The 26,242-nt window shown below is 54.7% G+C and overlaps 3 protein-coding genes and 1 long non-coding RNA gene across 11 annotated transcripts in view; 2 read left to right on the top strand and 2 right to left on the bottom strand.

Annotated features, from left to right (window-relative positions):
* On the top strand, nt 1-9,026 carry SPATA2 (spermatogenesis associated 2). Of its 4 annotated transcripts, none has more exons than XM_044748218.2 (5): nt 23-164; nt 1,614-1,985; nt 3,174-3,367; nt 5,655-6,097; nt 7,065-9,026. In XM_044748218.2, the coding sequence occupies exons 4-5, from the start codon at nt 5,762-5,764 to the stop codon at nt 8,289-8,291; spliced, it is 1,563 nt and encodes a 520-aa protein (XP_044604153.1). In that variant the 5' UTR covers nt 23-164; nt 1,614-1,985; nt 3,174-3,367; nt 5,655-5,761; the 3' UTR covers nt 8,292-9,026. The 4 variants fall into 4 exon arrangements, with proteins under 4 accessions (XP_044604152.1, XP_044604153.1, XP_044604155.1 ...); XM_044748220.2 differs by having other exon boundaries at nt 3,174-3,375; XM_070486113.1 differs by having other exon boundaries at nt 1,614-3,401.
* Nucleotides 9,027-12,565: 3,539 nt separating this feature from the next.
* LOC106825939 (interferon lambda-1-like) lies at nt 12,566-13,357 on the bottom strand. Its single transcript, XM_014832969.3, has one exon. The coding sequence runs from the start codon at nt 13,245-13,247 to the stop codon at nt 12,672-12,674; it is 576 nt and encodes a 191-aa protein (XP_014688455.1). The 5' UTR covers nt 13,248-13,357; the 3' UTR covers nt 12,566-12,671.
* Nucleotides 13,358-13,433: 76 nt separating this feature from the next.
* LOC139040336 (uncharacterized) lies at nt 13,434-18,108 on the top strand. The gene is made up of 3 exons (XR_011494669.1): nt 13,434-13,531; nt 17,079-17,166; nt 17,811-18,108. It is a non-coding gene; the product is annotated as an uncharacterized lncRNA (long non-coding RNA).
* Nucleotides 18,109-19,488: 1,380 nt separating this feature from the next.
* SLC9A8 (solute carrier family 9 member A8) overlaps nt 19,489-26,242 on the bottom strand; it is a 69,086-nt gene continuing 62,332 nt past the window's right edge. For 3 of the 5 annotated variants that reach the window (XM_014832725.3, XM_070486112.1, XM_070486111.1), the window contains 2 exons: nt 24,958-25,104; nt 19,489-23,930 (listed from right to left, as the gene is read on the bottom strand). In XM_014832725.3, coding sequence (XP_014688211.1) covers nt 23,823-23,930; nt 24,958-25,104 — 255 coding nt within the window. In that variant the 3' untranslated portion in view covers nt 19,489-23,822. The remainder of the gene's footprint in view (nt 23,931-24,957; nt 25,105-26,242) is intronic. The other 2 variants (XR_001396732.3, XR_001396733.3) reach the window with 2 other exon arrangements.

Genomic DNA, 26,242 nt, shown 5'->3' with positions numbered 1-26,242 from the left:
GACGTCACGCCGTGGCTGAGTGCTTCCGGGTCGCGGCGGGCCCGGGGTCCTGGTCGCGGTGCCCTGTAGCCGGCCGGAGCGGCAGAGCCCGGGCGGGCCCGGCTCCGGCGGCGCCGCGGCTCCTCCTGCTTCGCTCGACCGGGGTCCTCGGCGGCGGGGCCGGGGTGAGTGCGAGGCGGCCGCGGGCGGAAACGGCCTCCGGGGCTTCCCGGGCGGAGGAGCGCCCGACTCGGCGGGGCTCGGCCGGCCCGGGCGCGGGGGCCCCTCGCGGCGGCGGGGGCGACGGGCGGGGCCGCCTCTTGGGCGCCCGGCGGCCCAGCTTGGCTCGGGACCCCCACGGCCCCGGGGGCGGCCTCGCAGGCTTCGGGAACGGCCGCGGGCGGCCCGGGGCGGCTCAGGAGGAACACCCCCTTTCGGCGACTCGCTCAGCAGGACATCCCGCTCCCAGGCGGTTGCCGCGCCGTGGCCCCCGGTCTCCGGCAGCAGGCCCGGGTTTGTACTGGCGGTGTGACCTTGGACAAGTCACTTGGTCTTCTGAGCCTCAGTTGCCTGATGAGTTACATGGAGTGAACCTGCCTGCGAGCGCCTCGGTGGGGGTGGGGGGGTATGCGTGCGAAGCTCGGCCTCGGGCATACAGCAGGCGTCCAGTAAATGATCGCTGCGGGGAATTCATTCACAAACCCGTGGGGAGGGCCCGAGTTTGGGACGAAGCTGTTTTTCGCAACTGCGGTGGCGCTCCCAGGCAGGAGGAGTGACCAGGCGGGGAAAAGCAGCCGCCAGCTTCTGTCGCCTGCAGGGCGGGGAGGCTGCTTCCTTCAGAGCTCCTCGGAGAGGCAGCTGCCACCGGGCAAGCCTGCTTTCGGCATGCTGAGGTTATTTTCAGGGATTTGGAAGGCCTCTGTAAATTTCTCTGGGATCTGGTTGGGATGTGGGGACCCTCCGGTGTTTCCCAGCCAGTGGAAGGTGCGTTGGATGTGTCTCAGGGGGCCTCGGGCTCGAAATGAGAGCAGGAGTGGGCTGCGGAGGTGGCGGGTGGAGCTGCTCTCCCCTTGCTGCCCTGTGGAGGCCAGGGAACTCGGAGCCGGAGGAAGCTGAACCAGGGATCTGTCCGCTGTGGACTGGGGCAGTGCCCGGACCAAAATAGCTTCTGCCTGTGCAGGGAGGGGGGCCTTTGGATGCTGCTGGGGGAACGTTTCTGCTTGAATGGGCCAGCTGAGGAAAAGCCAAGCCAGTGCTTTGCTACCCAGAATCATTTCAGTGCCATTCAGTGGGGTTTTAAACAGATACGGCCGTCTTTTGAGATGTTTCAAAAATAACAGAGAACCACCATCTCCCTGACAGCCGTCTCTCTCCCTTCATTGATTTGCTGTTCGGAGGGGGCCCAGATTGTGGGTGCAGGAAGTGCTGACCAGGCCTGTTGGCTCTGGGCACCCGCCTGACTCTGTTAGAGATGCTCACAGTGCCATTTTTTTTTTTTTCTGCCAGACTGGCACATCTTGGTGTTCCAATCCTCGGGTTGCTTGGAGAAATTATCGGCTCCTGTCACTGCTCTGTCTTGGTCTCCTGTAACCACGCTGTTTTTGCAGAGAGTGTGTTTTTTTTTGTTCTTGCAGAATACCGGGAATAAATTACCGGCTCTGTGCTCAGAAAAGATACCAGCTACGGCCAGCTACAGTGCAGCCCGTATTCTCAGAAAATGTATTCGGGAGAGATGATGTCAGCTGCTTCATCGCTGGCCGGTCTCCGGCCAGCCTCTTCCCTTGGCCTTTGAGCTTACATCATAAAGAGATTGGTGGTTCTTCCAGCCTGGTTCTGTGTGGGAAGATGTGAATTTTGCTACTATAGGAATTTTTAGAACTCAGCTCTGCTCGCCCTGCCCTAGGGCCCTTTCAAGTAGAGCTGTCCAGCAGACGATGCCACAGGACGGCTTTGCTTAAAAGCAGCGTGGCTCAGAGCTTGAGGCAGGGTTTTGACATCAGACCTAGGTTCGGATCTCAGATCCACTTCTTCCTAGCTTTGTAATTTGGGACAAGGGACTTCACCTCTCTGAGCCTCAGTTTCCTCTTCTGTAACCTTGGGGCTGTCGTGGGTTTTACTGATTTTCGTCAAGCACTTAGCAGAGGGCCCTCAGGTACTAATCTCTTGGTGCACGGTGCTAATTGTAACAATAAGTGAGTGAGATAAATGGGAAGAAGCTGGGGCCTCAGGACCTGCCAACCCAGGTTCAGATTCCACTGGGCCTCTCTGAAGCTCTGATGGGCAGCTTGTTTAACGGCCGGGCCTTGGTTTCCTCATTGTTGTGAGGGTTAAACAGGATGATGCAGTTAAAGCAGAAAGCCCAATGCTCAGCACATAGTAGGACCTCAGTAATTGTTCGTTTCCTTCTCTTTAATTATCTTTTAGCATTCATTTTCTTCCACCTTTTTCCTCGCCTACCTAGCTTGGTTCAAGATTCTTCTTGGATGGGTTTCCCATCCTTGACTTGAAGATTTTGAACACCAGCTGGGCTATTTGGGTCCCTTTGCCTTGTTTATTGTTTGCCAGCAACAAACAAAGGTGTGGACTGTGGCGTGATTACAGAGCAGCAGACGCAGAGCTCGAGGGTGGCTGACATTGTAAAAAAAAATTAGCCTCTGTGGGCTCAAGGCTGACTTCCTTGAGGAAAAGTCACAGCAGTGTTTAGGAGGCTTGCTGTCCCCCTGTTTAAATTGTCCTCAGCTGTGCCAAAAAACAGTCCCTGGGGCCAGAGGCACGATGAAAGCTTCTCTTAGATAAATAAAAAATGGTCGATGCATATGGGTTTCTGTTACCAGGGACAGTGATGGTTCTCTCAGGTTGCAATACAGTTCTGTTTTTTGAGAGAACATACGTACTTTGATACTAGACGGTAAGCTCTTTCAACTGGAATTGAGGGCAAGGCTATGTCTTCTTAACTGCTTCCCCTACTGCCCCTTCCCCACCCCAAATCCCCCCACTGCAGCCTAGCACAGGGCCTTGGGCAAGGTTGGCGCTGCATAAATGCCTGTTGAACTCAGGAATCCTAGGGGGTGGGAGGGACTCAGGAGGAAGCCGGAGGCCAGGCCTGCCAGGCCTGCATCTCTAGTCCGCCTTTTCCTAGCCCCGAGCTACTTACATCATGTCAGTCCTGGAGCCTCTGTTCCTTCTCTCTCCAGCTGATCTCCCAGGATTCTTGGGACAACTAAGTGAGAAACTAAAGGAGTGGCATCGTGAATGCTTACAGCCTTTGCATCATTCATTTCATCTGTGTGCCAGGCTCTGTGTTAGGCATCGTGGTGAACAAAACAGATGTGGTCCTTGCTGCTGTGGAGCTCTGGGGGTGACAGGAGGATACCAAGAGAGGAAGCGGGTAAAGAAGTAAATAAAGTCGATAATTTCCAATGGTGATTATCCCAGGATAAGGGGGTCACAAGGGACTGGGGAGGTGGGAGGGCCTCTGAGGGGTGACATTTGAGCTTGAGGCCTGAATGACGGGAGTGAGCAGCTCTGGGAAGAACCAGAGGAAGAGCATGCAAAAGAAAGCAATGGACAAAGGTCCTGAGATAGAAAGGAGCTTGACGTGTTTGAGGAACAGACAGAAAGGTCCGTGTGGGGGAAGGGAGGGGAAAGGGCAGACTGCTATGGGGGGTGAGCGGCCGCTGACCACGCAGAACCTTTGACCTTGGTCCAGAGGTAGAAGTTGATCCTAAGTGGGCTGGCATCTGCCTCGTGTGCCCCCAGGCGCACTTGTTCTGTGGTTCCTGAAGCACTGGGCTGCCTGCAGGGCCATAGGTGGGAGAGGTGGCCTCTCCGTGTCCCTAGGTCTCCTGCACATCTCACCCCTCACCTCACAGTTAAGACCCCTGAGAGGCTCCCCAAAACTCTGGAGAAGCCAGACGGGTGCTTGTGGAGACAGGGATGGTTTTATTGACCTGATGATGGTTGCCAGGCTTTGGGCTCTTAGGACTCCCTGAGCTGAACTCAGATCTGCGAGAGGACTCCATGTGTCCCTCCCATCCCACTGCCGCTTCTTCCGCATCCCTTGCCATCCCCCACAGCCGGCAGAGCCTCCCCGGCTCAGACAGCAGGCGTGTGAATCGCCGTGCTTAGGTTAGTTGCTGTGTTCAGGCCCGAGGCCTGCGCCCATGGAGCCTGGTCAGCACTGGCAGGACAGGCGAGTGCGAACACGCACATCCACCACCTGTAGGAGACATTTGTCCTGCTCGGATCTGACCCCTCGAGGATGCTTGGCATCATGGCGGGTGGCACACCTTCAGGCCCCGGGAATGGCTGCTTGTAAGTGTCAAGGGCTTACTTTGAGCTGGCATCTGTGCAGAGCTTTCTATACTGATGGCACATAATCCTCCCACCAGCTCTGGACTCTAGGTCCCATTGTTCACCTCCTTTTTCAGAGGAGAAAACTGAGGCCCAGAGAGGTTGAGGAATTTGCCCAAGTGACCTACAGCAGCAGACCCAGGACTGACACCGGGCCGTCTGGCTTCGGAATCTGTGTGCAACCCCTGTGCTGTGTGGCCTCCCCCGGGCCTGGCAGTATCCCTCGATGAATCCAGGTTTGCTGCCAGCATTGTGGGCGCCACGAATATTGCTGCAGCTGTACACATGCTCCTAACAAGTAGCCAGGCAGACAGCAAGAGTGTATAAATCCAGTGTGTCCCAGCTCAGAATGTCCTCTTCTCTCCCAGTGGGGCCATAAACTGCTCTTAAGGTAAAGGGGAATGCAGGCCTGTGAAGGCGGATGACAGCCCTCTCCAGGGGCCAGCAGCCAGCATGGTCTCTCTTTAAAACTGTCGATGTGATGTGTCCCTCTTTCCCGTGCTTTGAACTCCTCAGGCGCTTCCTATGGTTCTTTGAATAAAATGTAAAATTTTTAATGTGCTCTTTGAGGCCTTGGAGAACAGGCTCCTGCTTAAGCCTGCGGCTCCATCTCTTGTCACTCCCCTCCTCTCTGCTGCCGCAGCCACACTTGGCTTCTCTCTGTTCACATGCCAGTCTCCTTCCTGCCTCAGGAAAGCAGGGTGTGGTGGTGAAGGGCACGGACTTTGGAGCCCGACTGCCACAGCTCTGATCTCAGCTCTGCCTCTTAACAGTTCTGTAACTTTGGGCAAGTTTCTTACCGTCTCTATGTCTCAGTTTTTACATCTGTAAAATGGGGACAACAATGGTACCTATTTCCCGGGGTTGTTTAAGAAGACGGCCGGCGAGCATGTGTCAGTGCCTGGCACAGGGTGAGCACTGGCAGTGTTAGCCCGGGGCCTTCGTCCGTGCCGCTGCTTCTGGGGTACACCCTCGCCCCCCTCTTTGCCTGGGAAGCTCCTCATCCTTCAGGTCTAACCGTTACTGCCTCAGGGGCTTTTTAAAACTCCTCCTTCTCACCAAAAAACCAGGGTAGGTGCCCCTAATCATATTTTTCATTGGTGAGCTCAACAAGGTCAAGGGCCTTATCTGTCTTGTTTCCACTGCAACCTCACGTGGTACGTGTTCAGCAAATGTGCCGAATGAATGAGCAGAAAGGGGCCCTGGGCTGGTGGTGCCCATGTAGCTCAGGCCAGTGCTGCTGCTTATCCTGCCTCAGCAGCCACAAGCTGGTGTGTGGACTATTGCGAGGAATGACACGCTCCTGGTTCTTCCCCTTCCAGAGCACTCCGCTGGTCCAGGCGAGCAACATGTCAGTGCTTTTAGTCATGTCCCTGACTCCAACCCAGATGCCATGGAGGAGATAAGGTAGCCCCCGTCCCTGAATCCGATGGAGAAGCCCAGTTCAATGGATACGAAATACAAGGATGACTTATTTCGGAAGTACGTGCAGTTCCATGAGGGCCAAGTGGACACCACCCCCAGCAAGCAGCGGTCCGGCAGTGAGGAGTACCTGCGGGCGGCAGCCTCGACCCTGCTCAGCGCGCACAAGCTGGATCCCTTCTATCGATTCCGGCTGATCCAGTTCTATGAGGTGGTGGAGAGCTCCCTGCGCTCGCTGAGCTCCTCCAGCCTGCGGGCTTTGCAGTCTGCCTTCAGCGTGCTCGAGACGGTGGGCGTCAACCTCTTCCTCTACCCGTGGAAGAAGGAGTTCAGAAGCATCAAGGTAAGGTCTAGGGACGGGCCCTCCGCTCTGGTCTCCCTTCTCCCCGCTTCCAGTCCGTCTTGAGAGGGCTTGTGCCCATCTGATCACATCCCTCCTCTGCCCCCAGACCCTCCCACTCTCTCCACTGCCTTTGAGAGAACAACCAGAATTACCCCCCAGGTCCCCACTGTGCCTGTCGTCCAGTGTCCCTCGTAACTGGCTCCCTGCCCCGCAGCGCATGTCTGAAGCTGTGAGGTTGGAAAGGTAGGCAGCACCCCGCTTGTGCAGGACCTTGAAGCCGGGGCGGAGGGCTTGGCTTTATTCCAAGTGGGCAGGGAGGCCAGGCAGTGCTGGGATCAGGGTTACATTTGAAAAGAATCCTTCTGGCTGTCTTACGGGAAGTAGATTGTAGAGGGGCAGGAGTAGGGCGGGGAGACATTAGGAGGCTGCCGCCATGTCCGGGTACCCAGAGAGACACTTTGGACAAAGCGATAACAGAAGGAGGGAGGAGGGTGAATTTGAGAGAGAGAATCCTCAGTCACTCCAAAGTCAGTGATGGCTCAGGAGAGTGTCACCCGATCGGGCCCTTCAGCCTGGCGTACTCTTCGCACCTACGTAGAAACACCAGAAAGGAGCATTCTTGTTGCTCCTCGTATGTTCTGCCCCCGATCCGATGCCCTTGCTTCCCCCGCGTTTGCCCCATCCCCTTGTTGTATGGAGCGGGGCCGCTGCCCCATGGAGAAGTCAGTGGCCTTGTTCCTGCACTTGAGGAAGGAGTGGTGTGTGAGCTCCCTCGCGCCGGTGAGCCGAGCTGCTGGCGGCCTTGGCCTCTGCCCGCCGCAGTGAGGCACCGACGCGGACTCCTGCCCCTCCCCTGCCTCTCCCCCGCGCTCCTGTTCAGACTTGGCTCTCCTGGCTTTGACGCAGTCTCCGTCTGTGTCCAGAGAGAACATGCTGCCTCTCTTTCTCTGCCCTCTCCCTTCTCCAGACCTACACGGGCCCCTTCGTTTACTATGTCAAGTCGACCTTACTGGAGGAGGACATCCGAGCAATCCTGAACTACATGGGCTATGTGCCTGAGCTGGGGACCGCGTACAAGCTCCGAGAGCTGGGGGAGACCCTCCAGGTGAAGATGGTCTCCTTCGAACTCTTTCTGGCCAAGGTGGAGTGTGAGCAGATGCTGGAAATCCACTCACAAGTCAAGGATAAGGGCTACTCTGAGCTGGACGTGGTGAGCGAGCGCAAGAGCAGCGCAGAGGACGTGCGTGGCTGCTCCGATGCCCTGCGGCGGCGCGCTGAGGGCCGGGAGCACCTAACAGCCTCCATGGCCCGTGTGGCGCTCCAGAAGTCAGCCAGTGAGCGGGCGGCCAAGGACTACTACAAGCCCCGTGTGACCAAGCCCTCGAGGTCGGTAGATACCTACGACAGCTACTGGGAGAGCCGGAAGCCGCCCCTCAAGGCCTCGCTGAGCCTGCGCAAGGAGCCTGTGGCAGCAGACTTGGGGGACGACCTCAAGGATGAGATCATCCGCCCGTCCCCCTCGCTCCTGACCATGTCCACTTCCCCCCACGGCAGCCCGGATGACCTTCCTTCCCCCTCCTCCAACAATGGCCTTGGCCTGCTGCGTGGCACATACTTCTCCGCTCAGGATGACGTAGATCTGTACACAGACTCAGAACCTCGGAGCACGTACCGGAGGCAGGACGCCCTGCGGCCGGACGTGTGGCTGCTCAGAAACGATGCCCATCCCCTCTACCACAAGCGCTCGCCCCCTGCCAAAGAGTCTGCCCTCTCCAAGTGCCAAAACTGCGGTCTGTCCTGCAGCTCCTCCCTCTGCCAGCGCTGTGACAGCCTGCTCGCCTGTCCTCCGGCCTCCAAACCTGGCCCCTTTCCCAGCAAGGCCTCCGCCCACGACAGCCTGGCCCACGGGCCGTCCCTGCGGGAGAGGTATGCAGGCCAGACTCAGGGCCTCGAGCGGCTGCCACACCTCCACTCCAAACCCAAGCCCTCCCCCACAGCCACCTCCCGCTGTGGCTTCTGTAACCGCCCCGGTGCCACCAACACCTGCACCCAGTGTTCAAAAGTCTCCTGCGACGCCTGCCTCAGCGCCTACCATTATGACCCCTGCTGCAAAAAGAGCGAGCTGCACAAGTTCGTGCCCAACAACCAGCTGAACTACAAGTCCGCCCAGCTCCCCCACCTCGTGTACAGATAGGCTCGGCGCGCCCCTCCCTGCTCCAAGGGCTACGCCGCTCACCCGTCTGGCTTCCGGGGAAGACGTGTTCGTGCGTTATCTCGAAGCAGAGACCTGCACTTGACCACGTGGGGGCCAGGGGCTCGTGGGGCCGGCCGCACCGTGTGGAGTTCACTTAGCGACTCGTGTGTTTCAGCTGGTGGCTGCTTTGTCTCCTGACAAGGGAGAGGGTGGCACTTCCGTTCAGATTAATTTTTGCTGATCTCTCCACTCCCTAGTCTGTTGTTTGGGTTTTTTTTTAAAGAGAATTTCTATCTCTGGGACTCTTGCCATGCCTGCCACTCCCAGCACAAAGCCAACGGGGACTAGGAAGGGCCCTCCAGGTCACCTCCAAATGCCCCCCTGGAGTGGCGAGCTAGAGGCCTGTTGGCTTGTGAAATGAGCCCTCCGGCCACACTGGGCCTCTTCAGTGGCTCATCCCTTCGCCTCCCCCTTCCCGGACACCTGACCTCCCGCCCCTCGCTCCCCCACCCAGGTCTCACAGGTGAACCGAGCCCAGTGTTAGCTGAATGTCCTCCTGTTGCCACCACAGTGCAGTCCAGCCCGTGGTGTTTGGCACTTTGCTCCAGCGTGTTGACGTGTGGCCCTTCCGCAGCAGGACTGTCTTCTCCCCTTTCTGTCATTTGCACATGCCCCTCTTCCTGTACTGTAAATAGATATTTTTGAGATTTATTTTTAAATAAATATTCAACTTGCCGTGTGTTTCAAAGTGGTTAAAACATTAATTATGTAGCTGTTTATAAAAATGCCCCAGGTTCTTTAGTCTTCCAAGGGAGGGCCTCAAGCCCATCCCTGTGGTATCCTCCACCGGCCACAGCCCGAGGGTAGAGCGGAGAGTGTGGGGGCAGAGGAGCAGAGCCGATGTCCCTGAGGTGGTGGAGAGCCACTGTCTTCCCTACAATAAGTTTCTATACACCTACCTCCAGTGGGTTCTAGGGGGTTAGCGCGGGCCGACAGGTCTGGTAGCCTAGTGACGATTCAGGAACCTCCGTGCAGATCTGCAGCCCGGCCTTTGCCACTTGCTGAGTGTGAACCTGGCACTCCACACTTCTTCTGGAGTCCCGTTTCAGAAGGAGAATCATTTGGGATTCCTGCCACCCCTCTATCTCAGTCCTCTTCTCTTCACCTGTTTCCAGGACTCTGCAATGTTTGCGATCTTTTTGCACTAAGAGTGGGCGGGAGTTGGCGTGCGCCCCTGAGACGTGTCCCCTGGGATTCTCAGCTGAGCCTAAGCTTCCAAAGCCGAAGGCCCCTTAATCTCCTCTTGTGAATTACTGACCCCTGGATTTTCCTTTTGGGGTGCAGAGCAGGAGTGGGGCAAGAGTTTGAAAATAAAGCCGCTTCCTTGTGAACTAATAATCTATTTTAGCCATAAGTGTTTGTGCTGTATGGAATGTCACAGGAATTTACATGCAGTGGGTTTTCTGGTAGAAGGAGGTATTCAGCTCTTGAGCAAATTTAAATCTGGCTGAGTCCTGAGGCCACTGTGAATTTGCTGATGTCCTTCCAACTCAGTTGAGTGATTTTAAGGTTTTCAGTCTTCTCTGGCTCTTTTTTATATATCTAGTGGATCACATGTAGATATTCAACGTGTATATACAGCCGGATTTCAGCCAACCTCCCTGCTAAGACCAGCCCGTTCTGGGGCATCCGTCTTCGCTGTTCTTCCTTTTCACGTTTCAGAAGTGTCAGTGCCACCCACTCCCGAGAGCTCTAGCTTTCCGTTTCCAGATCGCTCCAGCACTACAGTCACTCTTTAACCACCTGTGATGCCACGTAACTGACACGGCAGACAAAAGCAGGAGCCACTCGCTTGTCCTGGGAGAGACAGTCCAGGGTGCGTTTCACCATGGAGATACTGTGTTCGTGGACTGGAATAGGAAACGCTGTGACCCTGCTCCTTCCTGGTGTGTATCTTCTAGTGTGAGGTTGCTGTGATTCAGATAGTTAAATATGTGCTAATTTAAAAATGCAGATGTTTTACATTTGATTTCTACCAAGAGTTGAAATGTTGAGAGATGATTTTAAAAAAGTAATAAAGTGTCTTCCATTGTTAAATGAAGTGTTTGGGGTTTTATGTCCCCTCTCCTTGCTGCTTTGAAGTTTGCTCGGGTTTGGGGGTTTTTTTGCTCAAGCCTTATTTAGTTCTTTAATGACAGGGCTCACATTTTCTCCTCCATGGAACAGGAATAATAACAGCCAGCTTCTGAGTGCCTGTACTATGAGCCTGGCGGCTCGTCCGCTCCGACTTCACGTGCGTGATCTCATCTGGTGTCGGTCCTCCAGGGAGACAGGTGCTGTTATGATCCCCATCTTACAGATGGGGAGACTGAGGTGTTTCCCACGTTTCCAGGAGAAATATGATTGTTGGTGGTGATTGACAGGCATTAAATAACATTGAAGGACATTATGAGAAAAAGGTCCATTTTTCATTCTTTAGATTCACTTAAACGCCTCAAAGAGGCAGTCAGTTTAATGCTACCTTGCCTGTAACAATGAGAAAGCAGACGTCGGGCTCACCTCTGGCAGAATCTTAGCCAGGTTTTCAGTTACCTTCTATTTAGGGCAGCCACACTGCTTTTCCATCTACAGCAATGACAGATTACTTTAAAAGCCAATTTAAGGTGTTTTTAATAGAGTTGACGTAAAAGCAAAGGACATGGCCAAAATCTTAAGGGTGGGTAAGAGCGGCTGTGGTTTGGGACATCCTGGCCCTAGCACCACGGTGCTGACCGCTGCTGGGCGGGGCCCACGAGGTGGCTCAGCTGTTGGGGAAGAGACGGAACAGGCTTCTCCTTTTCCCGCACTGGCTGGACAAATATCCAGGCTTTGGGCGAGACCCAGGCCCAGGTGCTGGGTTTGCTTTTAGCTACAGCATAGGAAATGGCCCCACCATCCTGGCTGCCAGGAACAGCAGCTTCCTGGAGATGACACCCAACCTGGGAGAGCAGAGGCAGCCACTAGGCCCTGCATCCGAAGCGGAGCAGATTCTGAGCAGATGCTTAATTTGTATGTGTAGATAACAAGCATTTAAACCCCTCAGGCCCACCAGCTGTACAGCATTAGCTCTGCTGCCAGCTCCGAGCACCGATCTGTGGTACCCCACGAGCCTGATTGCCAATCTCAGATGAGAATATGGCAAACACCGTGAATGGAACCCCGATCTCTGCTCGCCCTTCCTCCCTGGGTAAGAGAAGCCCTGATTTGTAGACATATGGCTGTCGAGACTGCCTCTCCTGCAGCCAGGCACAGTCATGTGACTGTGTCTGGTCCCTGGGATGGAAGAGTGCCGTGTGTGGCTTCTGAGACATGTCCTTCAAAGAAAGGAGTTTGTCCCTCTTCCCACCCGGACCCTCCTTCCCGCTGGACTGGCTGTGCTGGCTGGAGTGGAGCAGCCTTGGGAGACCGAGTTGGAAGCCAAGTGAAGGGGAGGGTGGGGCGGCAGCTGGGAGGGGCATGGTCCCTGATGCTTCGGAAGCTGCGATCACGCCTGGCCTGCCCGCTTACCTCCAGAGTTTTTATATGAGAGGGAGAAAGTATTATCTTGCGTAAACCACAGTCTTTCTCTTTGCTCATTTAAAAAGCCCTTTTATTTACAAAAGAAGTGAGACTGGTATAATGAACGCTCATGTATATTGAACCCAGCTTCCATGGTTCAACAGTTAGCAACTTGTGGCCACCTGCTTTCCTCTACCTGGCCAACCCCCCGCCCCCCAGTTCCTTTGAAGCAAACTGCAGACACCTGTTTCATCTGTGAACATTTCAGTATGTGTCTCTAAAAGACAAGGACTTTTGAAACACAATAGCATGAGCACATCTAAATTTTTATAACAATTCTTTAATAGTGACAAATACCCAGTCATTGTCCCATGTCCAGTTGTCTTATGAACCTGTATGTTTAGAACAGTTTGGTTGCATCAGGGCGCAAATAAGGCCCGCACGCCGCAGTTCGTGGACAGGCCTGTAAATGGCCTTTACAGACTGCCGGGCAGAGCGTAGGGCCCTGTCTCTCTTTCCTTGAAATGTGTTTGTTGAGGAAGCTGGGCTATTTGTCCCTCAGCATTTGCCAGTCTCAGTTTCGCTGATTGCAGCCCTGCTGTTATTAACATGCTCCTCTGTTCTCCGATCTCCCGAAAACTGGTATTTGGCTCTTCTTTCTTTACAGTTCCTACTGTTTATTTGCACAGATTATACAAAAGTAGAAAAATAAACAATTCTTAGGGGTCTGAGTCAGAGTCGAAGCTCCATAAATAAGGGGGGAGGGGAAATAACTTAAGGCGGGGATGGGTTAGTTCATAAATAAGGTCTGGGTTCCAGACGGGCGGCGGTGGGTCCAGGTCCTCAGACGCACAGGTCTCCACTGGCAACACATTTCAGGTCCCGTGTGAGGAGGCGGAAGAGGTTGAATGTGACGGAGGCCTCAAGGCAGCCTTGGGACTCCTTCTTCGTGGCCTCCTGGAGCCGGTGCAGCCAGTGGTGGAGGCGGCCCCGGGGTCTGGGGCCTGCTGTGGGCTGAGCCGGGACACAGGCCCGGAGCCTGGAGTGGATGTGGCGCAGCGTGTGAAGGGGCTGGTCCAGGACGACACCCAGGGACGCGTCAGCCGCAGTCCTCAGGACCTTCAGCGTCAGGTGTAGCGCAGCCTCCAGGGCCACCGGGCGCTCCCACACCTGCAGCAGCCTCAGGTCTCTGGTCATGGGGAAGAGGCGAGAGCTGCAGCTCCAGTCGTTCTGCAGGAGCGACTCTTCCAAGGCATCCTTGGCTTTCTTAAAGGCTTCCAGCTCCCGTGGCGACAGAGATTGGAACCTGCCCATGTGGCAGCCCCTCCAGGTTGTGGTGGGCTTGGAAGTGGGGACAGGGCCAGCTGTGGCCAAGCCCAGCACCACGGTCATGAGCACCAGAACCCAAGCTGTAGTCATGGTCGGATCTCAACTGCTCCTCTGGCCTCATGGCTCTGCTTTTAGCCAGGTTCCCTGGGCAGTCCCAGGTGATGTGTGTAAAGTGAAAAGGCAAATGGAAGTTGCAATCTTCACTTTGACTGAAAAGGCATGAGGGGGTGGGGCCAGCCACTGAGCAAGGTGAGTCCAGACCTGTGCCAAGAAGGAAAGAGAAACTGAAATTCCATCGTGGGGAGAGCCTTGTTTCCGAGAAGGCCCTGTACCTGGAGAATCTCCAGTCCAGGGCTCCCTGGGGCGGCCTCCAGGTAGCTGACGACTTTGGGGAGTCCCTGGTTGAGGCTAAGGCAGGTGGAGGGATGGGAAACTGGCTTGAGGACTTTCCCAGAGGGGCAGCGACCTGGGGGGCGAGGGTGAGGCTGCCCCAGCAGCGAAGGGGCATCCTTTCGATGTGCGGAAGTTTTAGAGTTTGCTGTGGTCCCGTTTGTCTGCTCTTGCTCTTGGTGTCATATCCAAGAAATTATTCCCAGATCCAGTCCCATGAAACTTTTCCCTATGTTTTCTTCTAGGACTTTTATAGTTTTAGGTCTTAGATTTAGACATTTAATCCATGTTAAGTTTTGTGTATGGTGTAAGGTAAGGGCTAACGTCATTCTCTTGCATGTGCATGTCCAGCTCTCCCAACACCATTTGTTGAGACTGTCCTTTCCCCATTGGGTGGCCCTGGCCCCCGTTGTTGAAGGATCATTTGATGGCATAAGTGAGGATTTATTTCTGGGCGCTCTCTTCTGTTCTGTTGGTCTGTATTGTCTATCTTTATGCCACTACCACATTATTTTGAATACTGTAGCTTTGAATGTAATGTGTTCTAAAATCAGGAAGTGGGAGCCCTCTAACATTGTTCTTTTTCAAGATTGTTTTGGCTATTCAGGGTCACTTGAGATGCCATATAAATTTTAGTATTTTTTTTTTCTATTTCTGCAAAAATGCCACTGGGATTTTGACAGGGATTGCATTGAATCAGTAGATTGCTTTGGGTAGTATGGACATTTAAACAATATTAAGTCTTTGAACCTGTGAGCACATGATGTCTTTCCGTTTGTGTCTTCTTTACTTTCTTTCAGCAATGTTTTATAGTTTTTAGTGTACAAATCTTTTGCCTCCTTAGTTAAGTTTATTCTTAAATATTTTATTATTTTTGATGCTATTGTAAATGGAATTGTTTTGTAATTTCTTTTCCAGATTGTTCATTGTTTGTGTATAGAAAGCAACTGATTTTTGTGTGTTGATTTTGTATCCTGCAACTTGGCTGAATTCATTTATTAGTTCTAACAGGTTTTTTTTTTTGAATCTTTAGGGTTTTATACATATACGATTGTCATTTGAGAACAGATATAATTTTACTTCTTTCTTTCCAATTTGGATGCGTTTTTCTTTTCTTTTTCTCTTTTTTTGGTGAGGAAGATTGGCTCTGAGCTAACATCTGTGGCAGTCTTCCTCTGTTTTTTTGGTATGTGGGATGCCTCCACAGCGTGGCTTGATGAGCGGTGAGTAGGTTGGTGCCTGGGATCCAAACCCATGAACCATGGGCCACTGAAGTGGAATGTGGGAACTTAACCACTATGTCACTGGGCCGGCCCCTGGATGCACTTTATTTCTTTTTCTTGCCTAATTGCTCTGGCTAGGACTTCCAGTTCTATGTTGAACAGAAGTGGTGAGAGTGGGCATCCTTGCCTTGTTCCTGATCTTAGAGGAAAAGCTTCTAGTCTTTCACCGTTGAGTATGATGTTAGCTGTGGCACATGTGTTTTCACATGTGGCCTTTCTTATGTTGAGGTAGTCTCTCCTTCTATTCCTAGTTTGTTGTGTGTTTTGATCATGAAAGTGTGTTGAATTTTGTCAAGTGCTTTTCTGCACTGAGATGATCGTGTGGTGTTTGTCCTTCGTTCTGTTAATGTGCTGCATCACGTGGTAGTCGACTTCTGAGGCCGGCTCAGACTTGGGTTTGATTTTTTGAGTGAGAATGCTTCATTGATGTTGTCTTCTTTCGTCAGGAGGCACGTGATATCGAGTTCTCTCTCTTAGGGATGTTAAGAGCCCTTAAGGCTGTTACTTAGTCCTGAGATCCATTATTTCATTGGTGCTTGCAAAATGGAGTTATTCTAATTCTGATCCAGTCAGCCCCTCTGTATCTGCAGGTTCTGCGTCCACGCATTCAGCCAACCACAGATCGAAAGGCCCACGATGGCTGCATCTGTACTGAACGTGTACAGACTGTTTTCCTGTCATTATTCCCTAAGCAGTGCAGGATAACGACTATTTACACAGCATTTACATTGTGCTAGGTATTATAAGTAAACTAGAGATGATTTAAAGTATACGGGAAGATGCGCGAAGGTTACACGCAAGCACTGCACCATTGTACATGAGGCCCTGGAGCATCCACGGCTTTTGGCATCCGTGCAGCATCTTGGAACCAATCCCCCGTAGAGACCAAGGGACAACTATATTTGTTCTTTGTTTGGCAGCTGGAATACTTCTATAAAAAGAAACCTCCCTGTGGCAGTGTGAATCTATATCAGTGATAAAATTGCATAAAACTAAACACACACAGGAGTGCATGTAAAACTGGAGTAATCTGGACAAGGTCTATGGATTGTGTCAATGTCCATTTCCTGGTTGTAATATTGTTCTATAGTTATGCAAGATGTTACCACTGGGGGCAACTGGGTGCAGGGTACGTGGGACCTTTCTGTACTATTTTTTGGCAACTTCCTGTAAATCTATGATTTATTTTTTATTTTTTTGGTGAGGAAGATTGGCCCTGAGCTAACATCAGTTGCCAGTTCTCCTCTTTTTACTTGAGGAAGATTGTCACTGAGCTAATGTCTGTGCCAATCTTCCTTCTTTTGCTTGAGGAAGATTGTCCCTGAGCTAACGTCTGTGCCAATTGTCCTCTTTTTTTTTGCTTGAGGAAGATTGTTGCTGAGCTTACATCTGTGCCAATCTTCCTCTATTTTGTATGTGGGACGCTGCCACAGCATGGCTTGGTCACAGGGATATGTAGGTCCGTGCCTAGGATCTGAACCTATGAACCCTGGACCACCGAAGCAGAGCACGTGAACTTAACCACTATGCAACCCAGCCAGCCCCTATGATTATTTTTTTTAGAAAGTCAAAAAGAAACATTTCTGATCTACTCTTTGACTACCAGTGGTACTGTTTAAGAAAGGCAGGATAAGTGCTTCATTCTTTCCCTTTATTTTTATTCACAATAATGAGTTGATGCCTTCGAATCTCCCCAATAGTGACTGATTTTTAAAAAGTATCATTATGAACTCACTGATTTCAGTAAATTTTAAGTATTTCAATCCATTGCATATTAATGTTACTGACACTCACTTTCCTGTCTTTGGCCAGTAGGAACCTCCTCAAGCTCCCTCCTGAGCCCTTCTCACGTGACCCTGAAATCTTTGATTGCTTCCGGCGCCCCAGGTTCATCTTGTGCATTTCCTGCCCAAGTCCTGGAATCAGGCATTTCCCCAAAGAACGCGGGGTCCTTTTACTGTGAGCTGACATTTGGAGCCACAGTCTGAGAGCCAGGGGTCTCACTCCACTGGGTTGGTCGTTGTTTCTAGGTCCTTTCAATGGGTAGAGCTAGGAACAGGTTTATATTTTTTCAAAAACAAAATACATCCTAAGTTCATACTTTAAAGTTCATACTTTAAATTAAAATTCAGGACCGGCAGGGTTTTTACTGAACTTCATTTCTCTTTCTTTTCCCATGCCGAGAATCCTGGTTCTCCAGGACTCCAGGGGAGCCAGTACTCATTTTGATTTTGTCACCCGTGACTAGGCCTAATCCTGACTGGTCGGAAGGAGTCCTGGCCTGGGACGGCCCCGGGAGAGCGAGCGGTTCAGTTACCACAGAGCGGGCCCTGCAGGTTCGCATACACATTCGCTGTTCGGAGGGAAAGGCCAGGGACACAGGTGCAGGGGGGCGGGTACTGGGGTTCGAATGCAGTTCCTCACCCCACCCCCCCCCCACCCCGGGAGCCCTGGGTCCCGTGCTGACACCCGGCCACATCCCTGAGCACCATAGTCGCCAGCCCTCTTTTGCGCGGGTCACATGGACGTCTTCCCCTGTGTTCCTCTGCAACCTGCTTCCCCTCCTCGCAGCGTGTTGAGGTTTGTCCGCGCTGACGGGTCACTCCAGTTTCATTCCTCATCCTCACCGCGTACGGCGCGTGTCCTCACCTCACGGGGCCTGTTGTCCCTGTTCCTAGTGGGAAAGACTTAGCTCGTCCCCATCATTTGCTCTTACAGAGATTCTCGTGGGTGTGCCCTGGTGCACGAGTGTGTAAGAATTTCTGTAGGGCGGGGCGGGCAGCGTTTTCTGTAAATGGCCAGATAGGGAATATTTTAGGCTTTGGGAGCCAAGAGACAAAAAATACGTTGGTACCTATATAACAGGAGAGCAAACAAATTTCCATACATTTTTTATTAAAAAATTCCAAACTTTATGGACATTGAAATTTGAATTTCATAAATTTTCACATCATGAAATATTCTTCTGAATTTTTTTCAGCCGTTTGAAAATGTTACGAACCAGTCTTAGCTCTCTGGTGGCCCCACCACAGGAGCAGGCTGGGTGTGGTCCCCACTTCCCTAGGTGTGGCCGGACGCTCTTCCAGGTGACCTCTCAGCCGAGCATGACGAGGATGACGGCTGAGGAGACTTCCTGCTTCCCGAGTGGCCTGCACGGCGCCACCTTTCTCCCTGGAGCACCTGCTCCCTGGGTCTGGTGCCGTTGCTAATCGCACTTTGAAAAGTGCAGATAACATGCCGTGTGCCCCTTATTATGGAATAAATGTTCTTTATGACAGAAATAGAAACATGTACAAACAGTGAGATTTTTTTAAGTTACCCACAATCCTTCCACTTAGAGAGAACCCAAGTTAAAACTTGGCATCTGTCGTTCCCGATGTTTTCCGATAGAGACACACAGCATTAATTTAATTTTTAGAGGCTAACACTGTGTCTATTGTTTTGGCATCTGCGGTCTCGCTTCGTGAAGCTGTATCAGGATTCTTTTTGTTCTAACATATTGGGGTGCGGGGCCCTCTCCCCAGCTTCCTGGCCTCTAGGGAAAGTACTTCCTCCCTGGCTTGCTCCCCTCCACCCTGAGCGTGCTTTCTGGGAGTGGAGGAAAAGGTTGACATGTGAAGGAGGAATGCCCAGGTGCTCCAGTGGCGGTGTGCCTCGGGACCCCTTCTCCCTTTCCTTCCAGCACTCCGTTTTGTCCAGGCTGATGCTCTGCTCAGCCCCACGCCATCTCCCAGCCTCCCCTGCAGGCAGCTGTGGTCTGAGAAGACTCTGCTTTATGTTTGCCAGAGTCCCCATCACTCCAGTGCCACCTGTGACCACACTTGCAGTTTTGTTCTGGTAGAGAAATCATTCTCTGAGCCCAGGTCTATCAGGTGGGAAAGGGGCTGACAGCCCGGCCCCACCCGGCTCCCGGCAGGCACTTGGGTGCGCGCTCTGGCAGCCCAGGTGCAGGTGGGTCCTAAGTGTGACTGACTCTCCCTGGTTCCTTCTCTGGCTGGGGGCGGGATGAGGGCACAGTGCAGGGCCAGGAGGAACGAAGAGGCCTAGTTCTTGCCTCCCTGCCGGAAGGCCGGGGTCTGGGGTCAGGACACGTTCTCCTGCCTGGTGTCGACTTACTTGACATGTCTATTTTTGTTTGCCCTGTTGAACATGCAGCTGTGGACGCCTTTTGGAAGTACGATGGGGCGTAAATAAACTGACGCTCAAGACGTCCCACAGACAGCCCCACCTCCTTCCATCAGACTCCTGCGGCTGTGCGGATTCAGAGCCTGGAGGGCAGACCCGCGGGCTCCTGGTGCACAGTCAGGCAAAGGCCCCGCAGGGGCGAGCTGCGATCTCGGGAGGCAGGAGACCAGCAGCCCGCCAGCCCGGGGAAGATGGGTCCCCAGGCCTGTGAGGAGGCAGCCGGGGGCCGTGTGCAGGCTGGGCCTGCGCTGAGCCTCTGCGCAGCCTCCCGTGCTGCTCCCGAGGGTGGGGGCGGGAAGGAGGCCCAGGCCTGCCTGAGCCAGAGCCCACACTCCCACCCACTGACCACTGCGCTTCGCTGGCCACGTGGGCTGCTGGTCCGGAGAGTCGGGGAGGCAGTGACACGGAGCTGAGTCTAGGAGTGTGACCCGTGTGTCCACAAAGCCACCGAACGAAAACACAGAAACCGTCTCTGGTTCAGCAGCATTCATTTTTATTTCCAGGCAAGTATCCAGTGACTAAATTACTGAGTTCCATCCATTTGTGGATTCTTTCAAGAGTCCGGTGAGACGAAGCAGGGGCTCCCGCACAGCAGCCACCGGTCCCGACCTCTGACGCCCTTCCCCTGCCCACTCAGGAGCCCGTCCAGAAGAGCAGCAAGTCGTGTCCCGGCACCAGATGGAGCGAGCGTCGCTCACAGCGGACTCGGGGGAGAACAGAACAAGCCCGACCTTCCCAATGGTCCTTGAATCAAAAAGCAGGACTTAAAAATCTTTCATTTTTACAAAGAAAACTACTCACAAAAATACAAGATTCAGAGTAAGCCCGAGAACAAATCAAGCTTTGCAGGAGCCATACTGGCGACAACACTGAAGCCGTGGGGAAGCCGGGACCCCGCAGCGAGGTGGTGAGGGTGCTCCCCGGCCTCGGCGGTGCCTTAGAGCAGGGGGCCGCGAGAAGGGGGCGCCAGGACGCTGACAGGCTCGTCAGGCTCCCCTCCCGGGAGCACAGGCCCACAAGGCTGACAAGGGACCTTTCTCTTGACCACCCCTCTGCACATCCCTGCGGCTGCGCTCACGCACTGCACTGTCACCCTGTGCCAGGCGGGCTCACGCTGAGCAGCCTGGGAGAAGACCGTCTCTCCGCGAGGAAAGGCCAAGGCTTTTTTCTCTCAGGGAGAACATGGGGCGGGCCAGGGGACGTTAGAAAGTCTTCCTGCTTTTGTAACATGGCCAATGACAACAGAAGTCCCTGCATATCTAACCCACTTGTGTGAGAAGTGCAGGAGCCTAAGTGGAAGGGAGTGTGGCTACCAGTTCTCTTGAGGCCTTGACTCTGTGGTGTTTTCATTGAAAACACGCCGCCTGGGGCTTCGGAGACTGGGTTCCTGGTGAACCGCCTCCTACTGGTCCTATGTGGTTTCCTACCCACCAACCAGCGGGAGAAGCCCAGGCCTGCACTCCGGAGGGCACGGGGAAGGATCAGGGGACCCTGCTCTTTTTCACATTTAAAGTCCTCGTCAATGGCGGATCACGGCTGCTGAGAGTCAGGGACCAGCTCTAAGAGCAGATCCACCCCAGGCCAGGCCTGCATCTTTGATGGCAATGACGGCTGAGACGCCGGCCACCACCCAGCCCTACCTCACTCCCCCCACCACAGCAGAAGGGGGATCCTGGCTGTGGCCACCTGCTGAGGCCACATGTGTGGGCCCCTGTGGGCATGTGGACCTGGGACCTCCTGAGGCCAAGTCTTGTGATGGCACCTCTGACGTGGGTCTTGGAGAGAAGGATCCCCACTCACCCATCTGTCCACATTTCACTGCAAACAAAGGAATCCACAGGCAAATCCGGGCCCCCCGGGCCGGCCTGGGGTGCTCAGGGGCCGCCAGCATTGTGGGTCAGACCCTGTCTCGTGGCCTCATGTCAGCTGGGGCCTGGCCAGCATTCCCACTGTGGAAAGGTGGCTGTTCTGGGGGTGGGAGGGCTGTGGGTCTGGCCCTGGGCTGAGTGTCTGAGCACCAGACTAGAGAAGTGAGCCACCTGGCCCAGCCCAAACTTAACCTCTGGGGACCCAGGAAAGGCCAGCTCCTTTCCCTGTCAGGCCTAGCACCCCAAACCTCGGGGCGTGGTTGTTCCCAGGGGTCCTACACCAACAGGGCTGTGGGGGGCCTTGGGGCGTGGGCTGGCTGCCGGGACAGGCGTGTCTTCTGAGTTCACTGGCTAACCAGCCGGCCCCCCAAGGCCTTCGCCTCACTCTGAGGTGAGCCCTTCCCGACGTGCTGACTCTCCTGGCCGGCGACCTAGGCCTAGAAGAAAGTAAACATGCGGGAAGTTACAGTTATGCTGTTTTTTTGTTTTTATCTTCTAGGCATTTATGCCCAAATAACAGAATTATTAGGTATGCTAGAGGTAGACAGCAGCAATTTTTGATTCTCAGGCAGACATTAAGAAAAAATCCACCAGAAAGATCTATCCCTGTGGGCTTCTGCCTGTTCCAGAGGCGACTAGACGGAGGCGGCTGGAGGACAGAGGCTGGTCCCCGGGGGGGCTCCCAGGCTGCCCGCCCCTCCCACGGCCAGCGGGGGGCAGAAGAAGCTCGCGGGGATCCAGGCCGGTGCTGGCTCCTGCCAGGAAAGGTGCCCCCACTGCTTCTCTACCACAGTGTCCACCTCGGGTCCCAGCTAACAGGGGAGGCCAGGAGGGACCTGGTGACAAGGGGCAGCGTGAACTGAGAAGATCCTGTTTTCATTGCTCAATCTATGAACTCACAGCCAAAAAAAATTTTTTTCTGGCAAGCTATTGAGTTTGCAATTCAACTTATACCTTAGACCTCTGAGATCAACCCCTGAATTTCAGGGGAGAGAGCAAATCATGAGACAGTTGCAAGTTGAGGAATGAGAGAACCACCTGGTCTCAGACCCCTGCCCCCTCCGCCCAGGGTAGACAAAGGCCCCCTTCCTCTTTGACCACTTCTCTTACTTTTCCATCAAAGGGAAACAGGAAATGACAGAGACCAGAGTTATGATGGCATGACTCCTGCAGTGGGGAGGTGAGGAACAGTAAAACAATCCTGTTTGGCTCAAATTATGGGGTTAAGGTGGGAGATTACAGAAAGAAATAGGCTCATGTTTGAGCTCTGTCAAGTTCAAATTTACTTTCCACGCATCAAAAGGAAAGTGCGTGCTTCCTGCCTGACTGGCCTCACACTTACTCTTCTGGGAAAGGGAGGAGGAGGCAGGGGCCTGGCCTACACGCTGGGCATGTCCAGGGCGTCCCAAGTCAGTCCTTGCTGGCATCCAGAGCCACGCTCCGTGAGGCGAAGAGGTGGAATCGTTCTTGCTGCCAGCCCAGGGTCCACCACAGAGGACCAAGGACATGCAGTGATGAATCAAACTACCCCAGGGGATGCCATGTGCTAAGGCGCCAGTGGGAACCCTGAGCCACATAAGGGAACCGCCAACAGCTGGCGGCTGGGCAAAGGCAAGCAGCTACGAGGCTTGTTAAAGGGCAAGTGAGGAGGGCAGCGCAAGTCAGTAACTCTGCTTCCTCGGAACATGATTGGCAGCGCCTTGCCCTGAGAGGGCCGGGGGCCAGGACCATGGGGATGCGGCGAGGTGTGCGGGTGAGAGAAAAACCATGTGCAAGCACTCTGTGAACAAGTCCTGGGCTGGCAGTGGCTGACTAGGGACTGCAGGCGAGGCTCTGGAGCCACTGGGGTCCTGGGGAGGGGTGGCAGGGGAGGAGCATGGGGCACAGCTGCCCTGGTGAGCTGGGACCCTGGTATGGGGGACAGATGGGACCCAAGACACTAGGGAACTGGGAGAGGGAAAGGGAGGAAATGCTGATCGGCAGTGAGGGTGGCAGCAGGTACACGGTGTGCAGACCCCACAAAGCCCAGGAAAAGGGGCCCCTGGACAAACAAGGACCACCGAGCAGGGGATCGAGGTGAGGGAGGCACCTGCTGCACCCTCCCACTTTGTAAAAGTCCACGAATTTACGCTGGGCTCAGACAGTGGCTGCAGGCCTGTGTAAACGCTGCACCTCTAGTTTTTCCCTTTAGAGGGCACTCTGACTCCACAGGATAGGCTCCTTCATCCCCCAAGCCCAGGGATGCAGCTTCCAAGGTGCTCCAGAGCAGGGCCTGTGCCCTGGGCTCCACACCAGTGTAAACACTCACAGTATTCTGGCCCGGGAGACCGCCTGCGAGGTGCCCGGCGGAGGTCAAGAAGAACAGATCACTCGGTATTTCCTTCTCGGAGTGCAAGCAACATCACAAAGAGGAGTGTGCAGTTCTCAAGGTTTCTGAGCCAGCCGCTTAGGTCAGAGCTGTTGCTGCTGAGGCCGGAGGCACCCTGATGATGCAAAGGGACAGGCGGCCAGCCCCTCGCCTGCTCTGCAGACACTGGGCCGTGGTGAAGGCGGCAGCTGCAAACGGCAGGAAGCGCACAGCAGTGCTCCCGAGCACACGGGTCACAGCAGGCCTTCTCCTCTCACAATGATGATGGCGGGTGCCTGTTGGCCCTGGCTGGAGGGGCAGAAGGAAACGGCTACCTGGACAGAGGTCCTTCCAATCTTGGGCGGAGGAGCAACTGAGAGCAGAGGACCGGGAGGCGATGCATCGCGTCTCAGCAGCAGCCGCCGGCTCCAAAGGCCCCGGAGTTCCGCGGCAAGAAGACAGCAGCCTCGGCCTCACCTCGCCTCATCGACCCCAGAGGCCAAAGGCATGCGCCTCCGGGGCCCTGGCTGGGTGTCCGTCCTGGGAGCCGCTGGGAGGCCCTGCCTGTCCAGAAGCCACAGCACCTGCTCAGTCACAGCAGCTCCTGCTCGTCGTCCTCGGAGCCAGAGGGGCCCTGGCGCACCTCCTCGTACCACTTGTTGGTGAGGGTTTTCATCTGGATGCGCCCGTGGTGGAGGTCCTGGGGTAGGAGACACAACCAAGCCCTCGTCAGTGGGTGTGGGTGTGGGTCAGAGCCGAGGAAGGGATGGGGAGCTGCTCTGTTAACTTGTGGGGAGATGGGAGGCAGGGTGCATGGCCACAGGCGACTTCAAAGTGTAAGCCAACTAAAACTCAAGCTGGGATTTCTCTTGGTGGGCGGAGCTAACAGGAGGCGTCACTCAGAAACAGGAGGAAGAGGCAGGATAGTGCGACGTTAACAAACGTGGCCTCTGGAATCAGACATAGTCAGGCTCTGCTCCTGGCTTTGCCATGTATTTGCCAAGGCTGTGTGACCTCAGGGGTGACTTCACCTCTCTGGGCCTCAGTCTCCAGCTGTCAAGTGAGATAACAGCTGCATCTACTGCATGGGTTCTTGGGAGAATGAAATGAAGCAATCATGAAAAATGTTTGTTGTCACGCCTGGCTCACAGAAAGAGCTCACATGCTGACAGTAATCCCCAAAGGAGAGAAAACGGGGCTCAGAAACAAGGGGAGGCAGCAGCCAGAAGAACGCCACCTCCACCCTGAAAGCCTGCATGGGGCAGGATGACAGTTTTAGCAAAGCAGGTCCAAGCTGGTCTCTGTGAGACTGTGTCACTCACTGTCACCCGGAGGCCAGCCGTGCCTGGAGGGATGGAAAGAGAGCCCTGAGCCTTGGACCACTGCCTGAGGCCCAGCATGTCTGAAATTCCTCACTCAGATTCGGTAGCTGATCAGTGCCCCGGGTCTATCATCCAGGAAAAGCAAACTGTGCTCACAAGTCTATTATTAAACTTGCACTAAAGATGGCAGAAAAGGACAAAGAGCAGGTGCTGACGCCACAGCACATGCAGCCCGCGCCCCTGCTGGAGAGAAAGCTGAGCAGACGCAGTGGCTTGGCTGCCCCTCCCCCAGCCGGAGCACGTGGGCCTTCCCTGCCCTGCCCTGCCCACCCCGCTCTGGGCCACTGCACGTCCGAGGGAGGAAGGCGAGAGACCCCTGGCTGTGTGGTGCTGGCCAGGCCCCACCTCCTGCGTCAGCCGGCGCGTGAAGAAGGGGTTCAGGTACTTGGCGTCCAGCCACAGGAAGCCTTTCAGGTCCTGCCGCCTGACGTAGTGGGCCTCGTACTCCTCCTCGGTGAGCTCCGACAGGTGCTCCGACTCCACAGTGTTGCCCTGCAGGGGGAGGGGAGGCGGGCAGTGGGTGGGCAGCTGGCAGCTTCCTGGAAGCCCCCACACCACCCAGCCTACCTAGCTGCTGCCCACTGCCCTGGCCACTGGTGTCCCCAGTCCTAAGTGCGACTTCAAATCAGTGCAGGGGGTCTGCAGGCAGCACAGGGCCTCCTGGGAGGGAAGCAGGAAGGTTTGTAAAAACATGGCAGATACCCAGGAATAGACCCGAATTGTGAATAAATGAGAAGTTCAGGGCTGGGCCGGGCCTGCGGCTGGGTGTTTGAACTCTTCAGGTGATTCCCCTGCGCACCAGGACCGGGACGTGCTGTTCCGGCTGGTGCCTCACGAGCGAACAGGACAGGAGGCCCCTTGGGCCGTCTGTGCCTGCGGCGGCCCTCACTATGGTTTGGTTCTGGGCAGTCAAGTCAGTGCAGGGGGGAGGGGGACCATCCAGGCCAGAACCAGAGAGGGATGAAGAGAACCAGCAGCCGACCAGCTGGGGTAGCTGGTCAGGAGGGCCAGTGGGTCTCAGGTTCATCAGATCGCCATCAGCCCCGCTCCAGGCCCCAGGCCCAGAACAGCCCTCCCCTCTGCAGGGACCACCAAACAGGAGTTGAATGCAGCCTTTGCGGCCTCGCCAGCGGAGTGGCTCTGAATCCAGAGTCACTTGGCCTCCGCCCGCCCGCGTGCGGTGTAGGTGGAGGAGGAGAGAGACTGAGCGGACGAAGGCATTTGGGTGCCATGGAGCAGTGGTTCTCACACGCTGGCCTGCATCAGAATCACCTGGAGGGCTTGTGATCCACAAAATACTGGCCCACAAGGCCCACCCGGAGTTCCTAATTCAGCACGTCTGGGGTGGGGCCCAAGAACTTGCATTTCTAACAAGTTCCCAGGGATGCTGCCGGTCCAGGGACCCCACCTTGTGGAGCGCTGATGGAGAGTGTGGTGGTGAAGGGTATGGGCTCTGGGATCTGTGCGCCCGCAGCAATGTGACTGGCCTCTCTGTGCCTCAGTACTCTCATGGGCAGGAGGCTTCTGGCAGCTTATCAGGGCGACCTGAGGGTGCCTGCACATGGAAAACGTTCTCCAAAGAACAGCTGTTCTTCTCTGAGCCAACATCCTGGCTCCCCAGAGCTCTGCC

Source organism: Equus asinus, chromosome 15 (assembly GCF_041296235.1).
Source record: "Equus asinus isolate D_3611 breed Donkey chromosome 15, EquAss-T2T_v2, whole genome shotgun sequence".
Classification (NCBI taxonomy): domain Eukaryota; kingdom Metazoa; phylum Chordata; class Mammalia; order Perissodactyla; family Equidae; genus Equus; species Equus asinus.
This window is presented reverse-complemented; position numbering and strand designations above follow the sequence as displayed.

What these genes read in the sequence shown, in the direction of transcription:
- LOC106825939 (XM_014832969.3), bottom strand. Translation starts at nt 13,247, where the DNA reads ATGACTACAGCTTGGGTTCTGGTGCTCATGACCGTGGTGCTGGGCTTG.
- SPATA2 (XM_044748217.2), top strand. Translation starts at nt 5,762, where the DNA reads ATGGAGAAGCCCAGTTCAATGGATACGAAATACAAGGATGACTTATTT. An exon ending in AGGAGTTCAGAAGCATCAAG is followed by an intron (nt 6,098 to 7,064) that starts GTAAGGTCTAGG and finishes TCCCTTCTCCAG; the next exon opens with ACCTACACGGGCCCCTTCGT.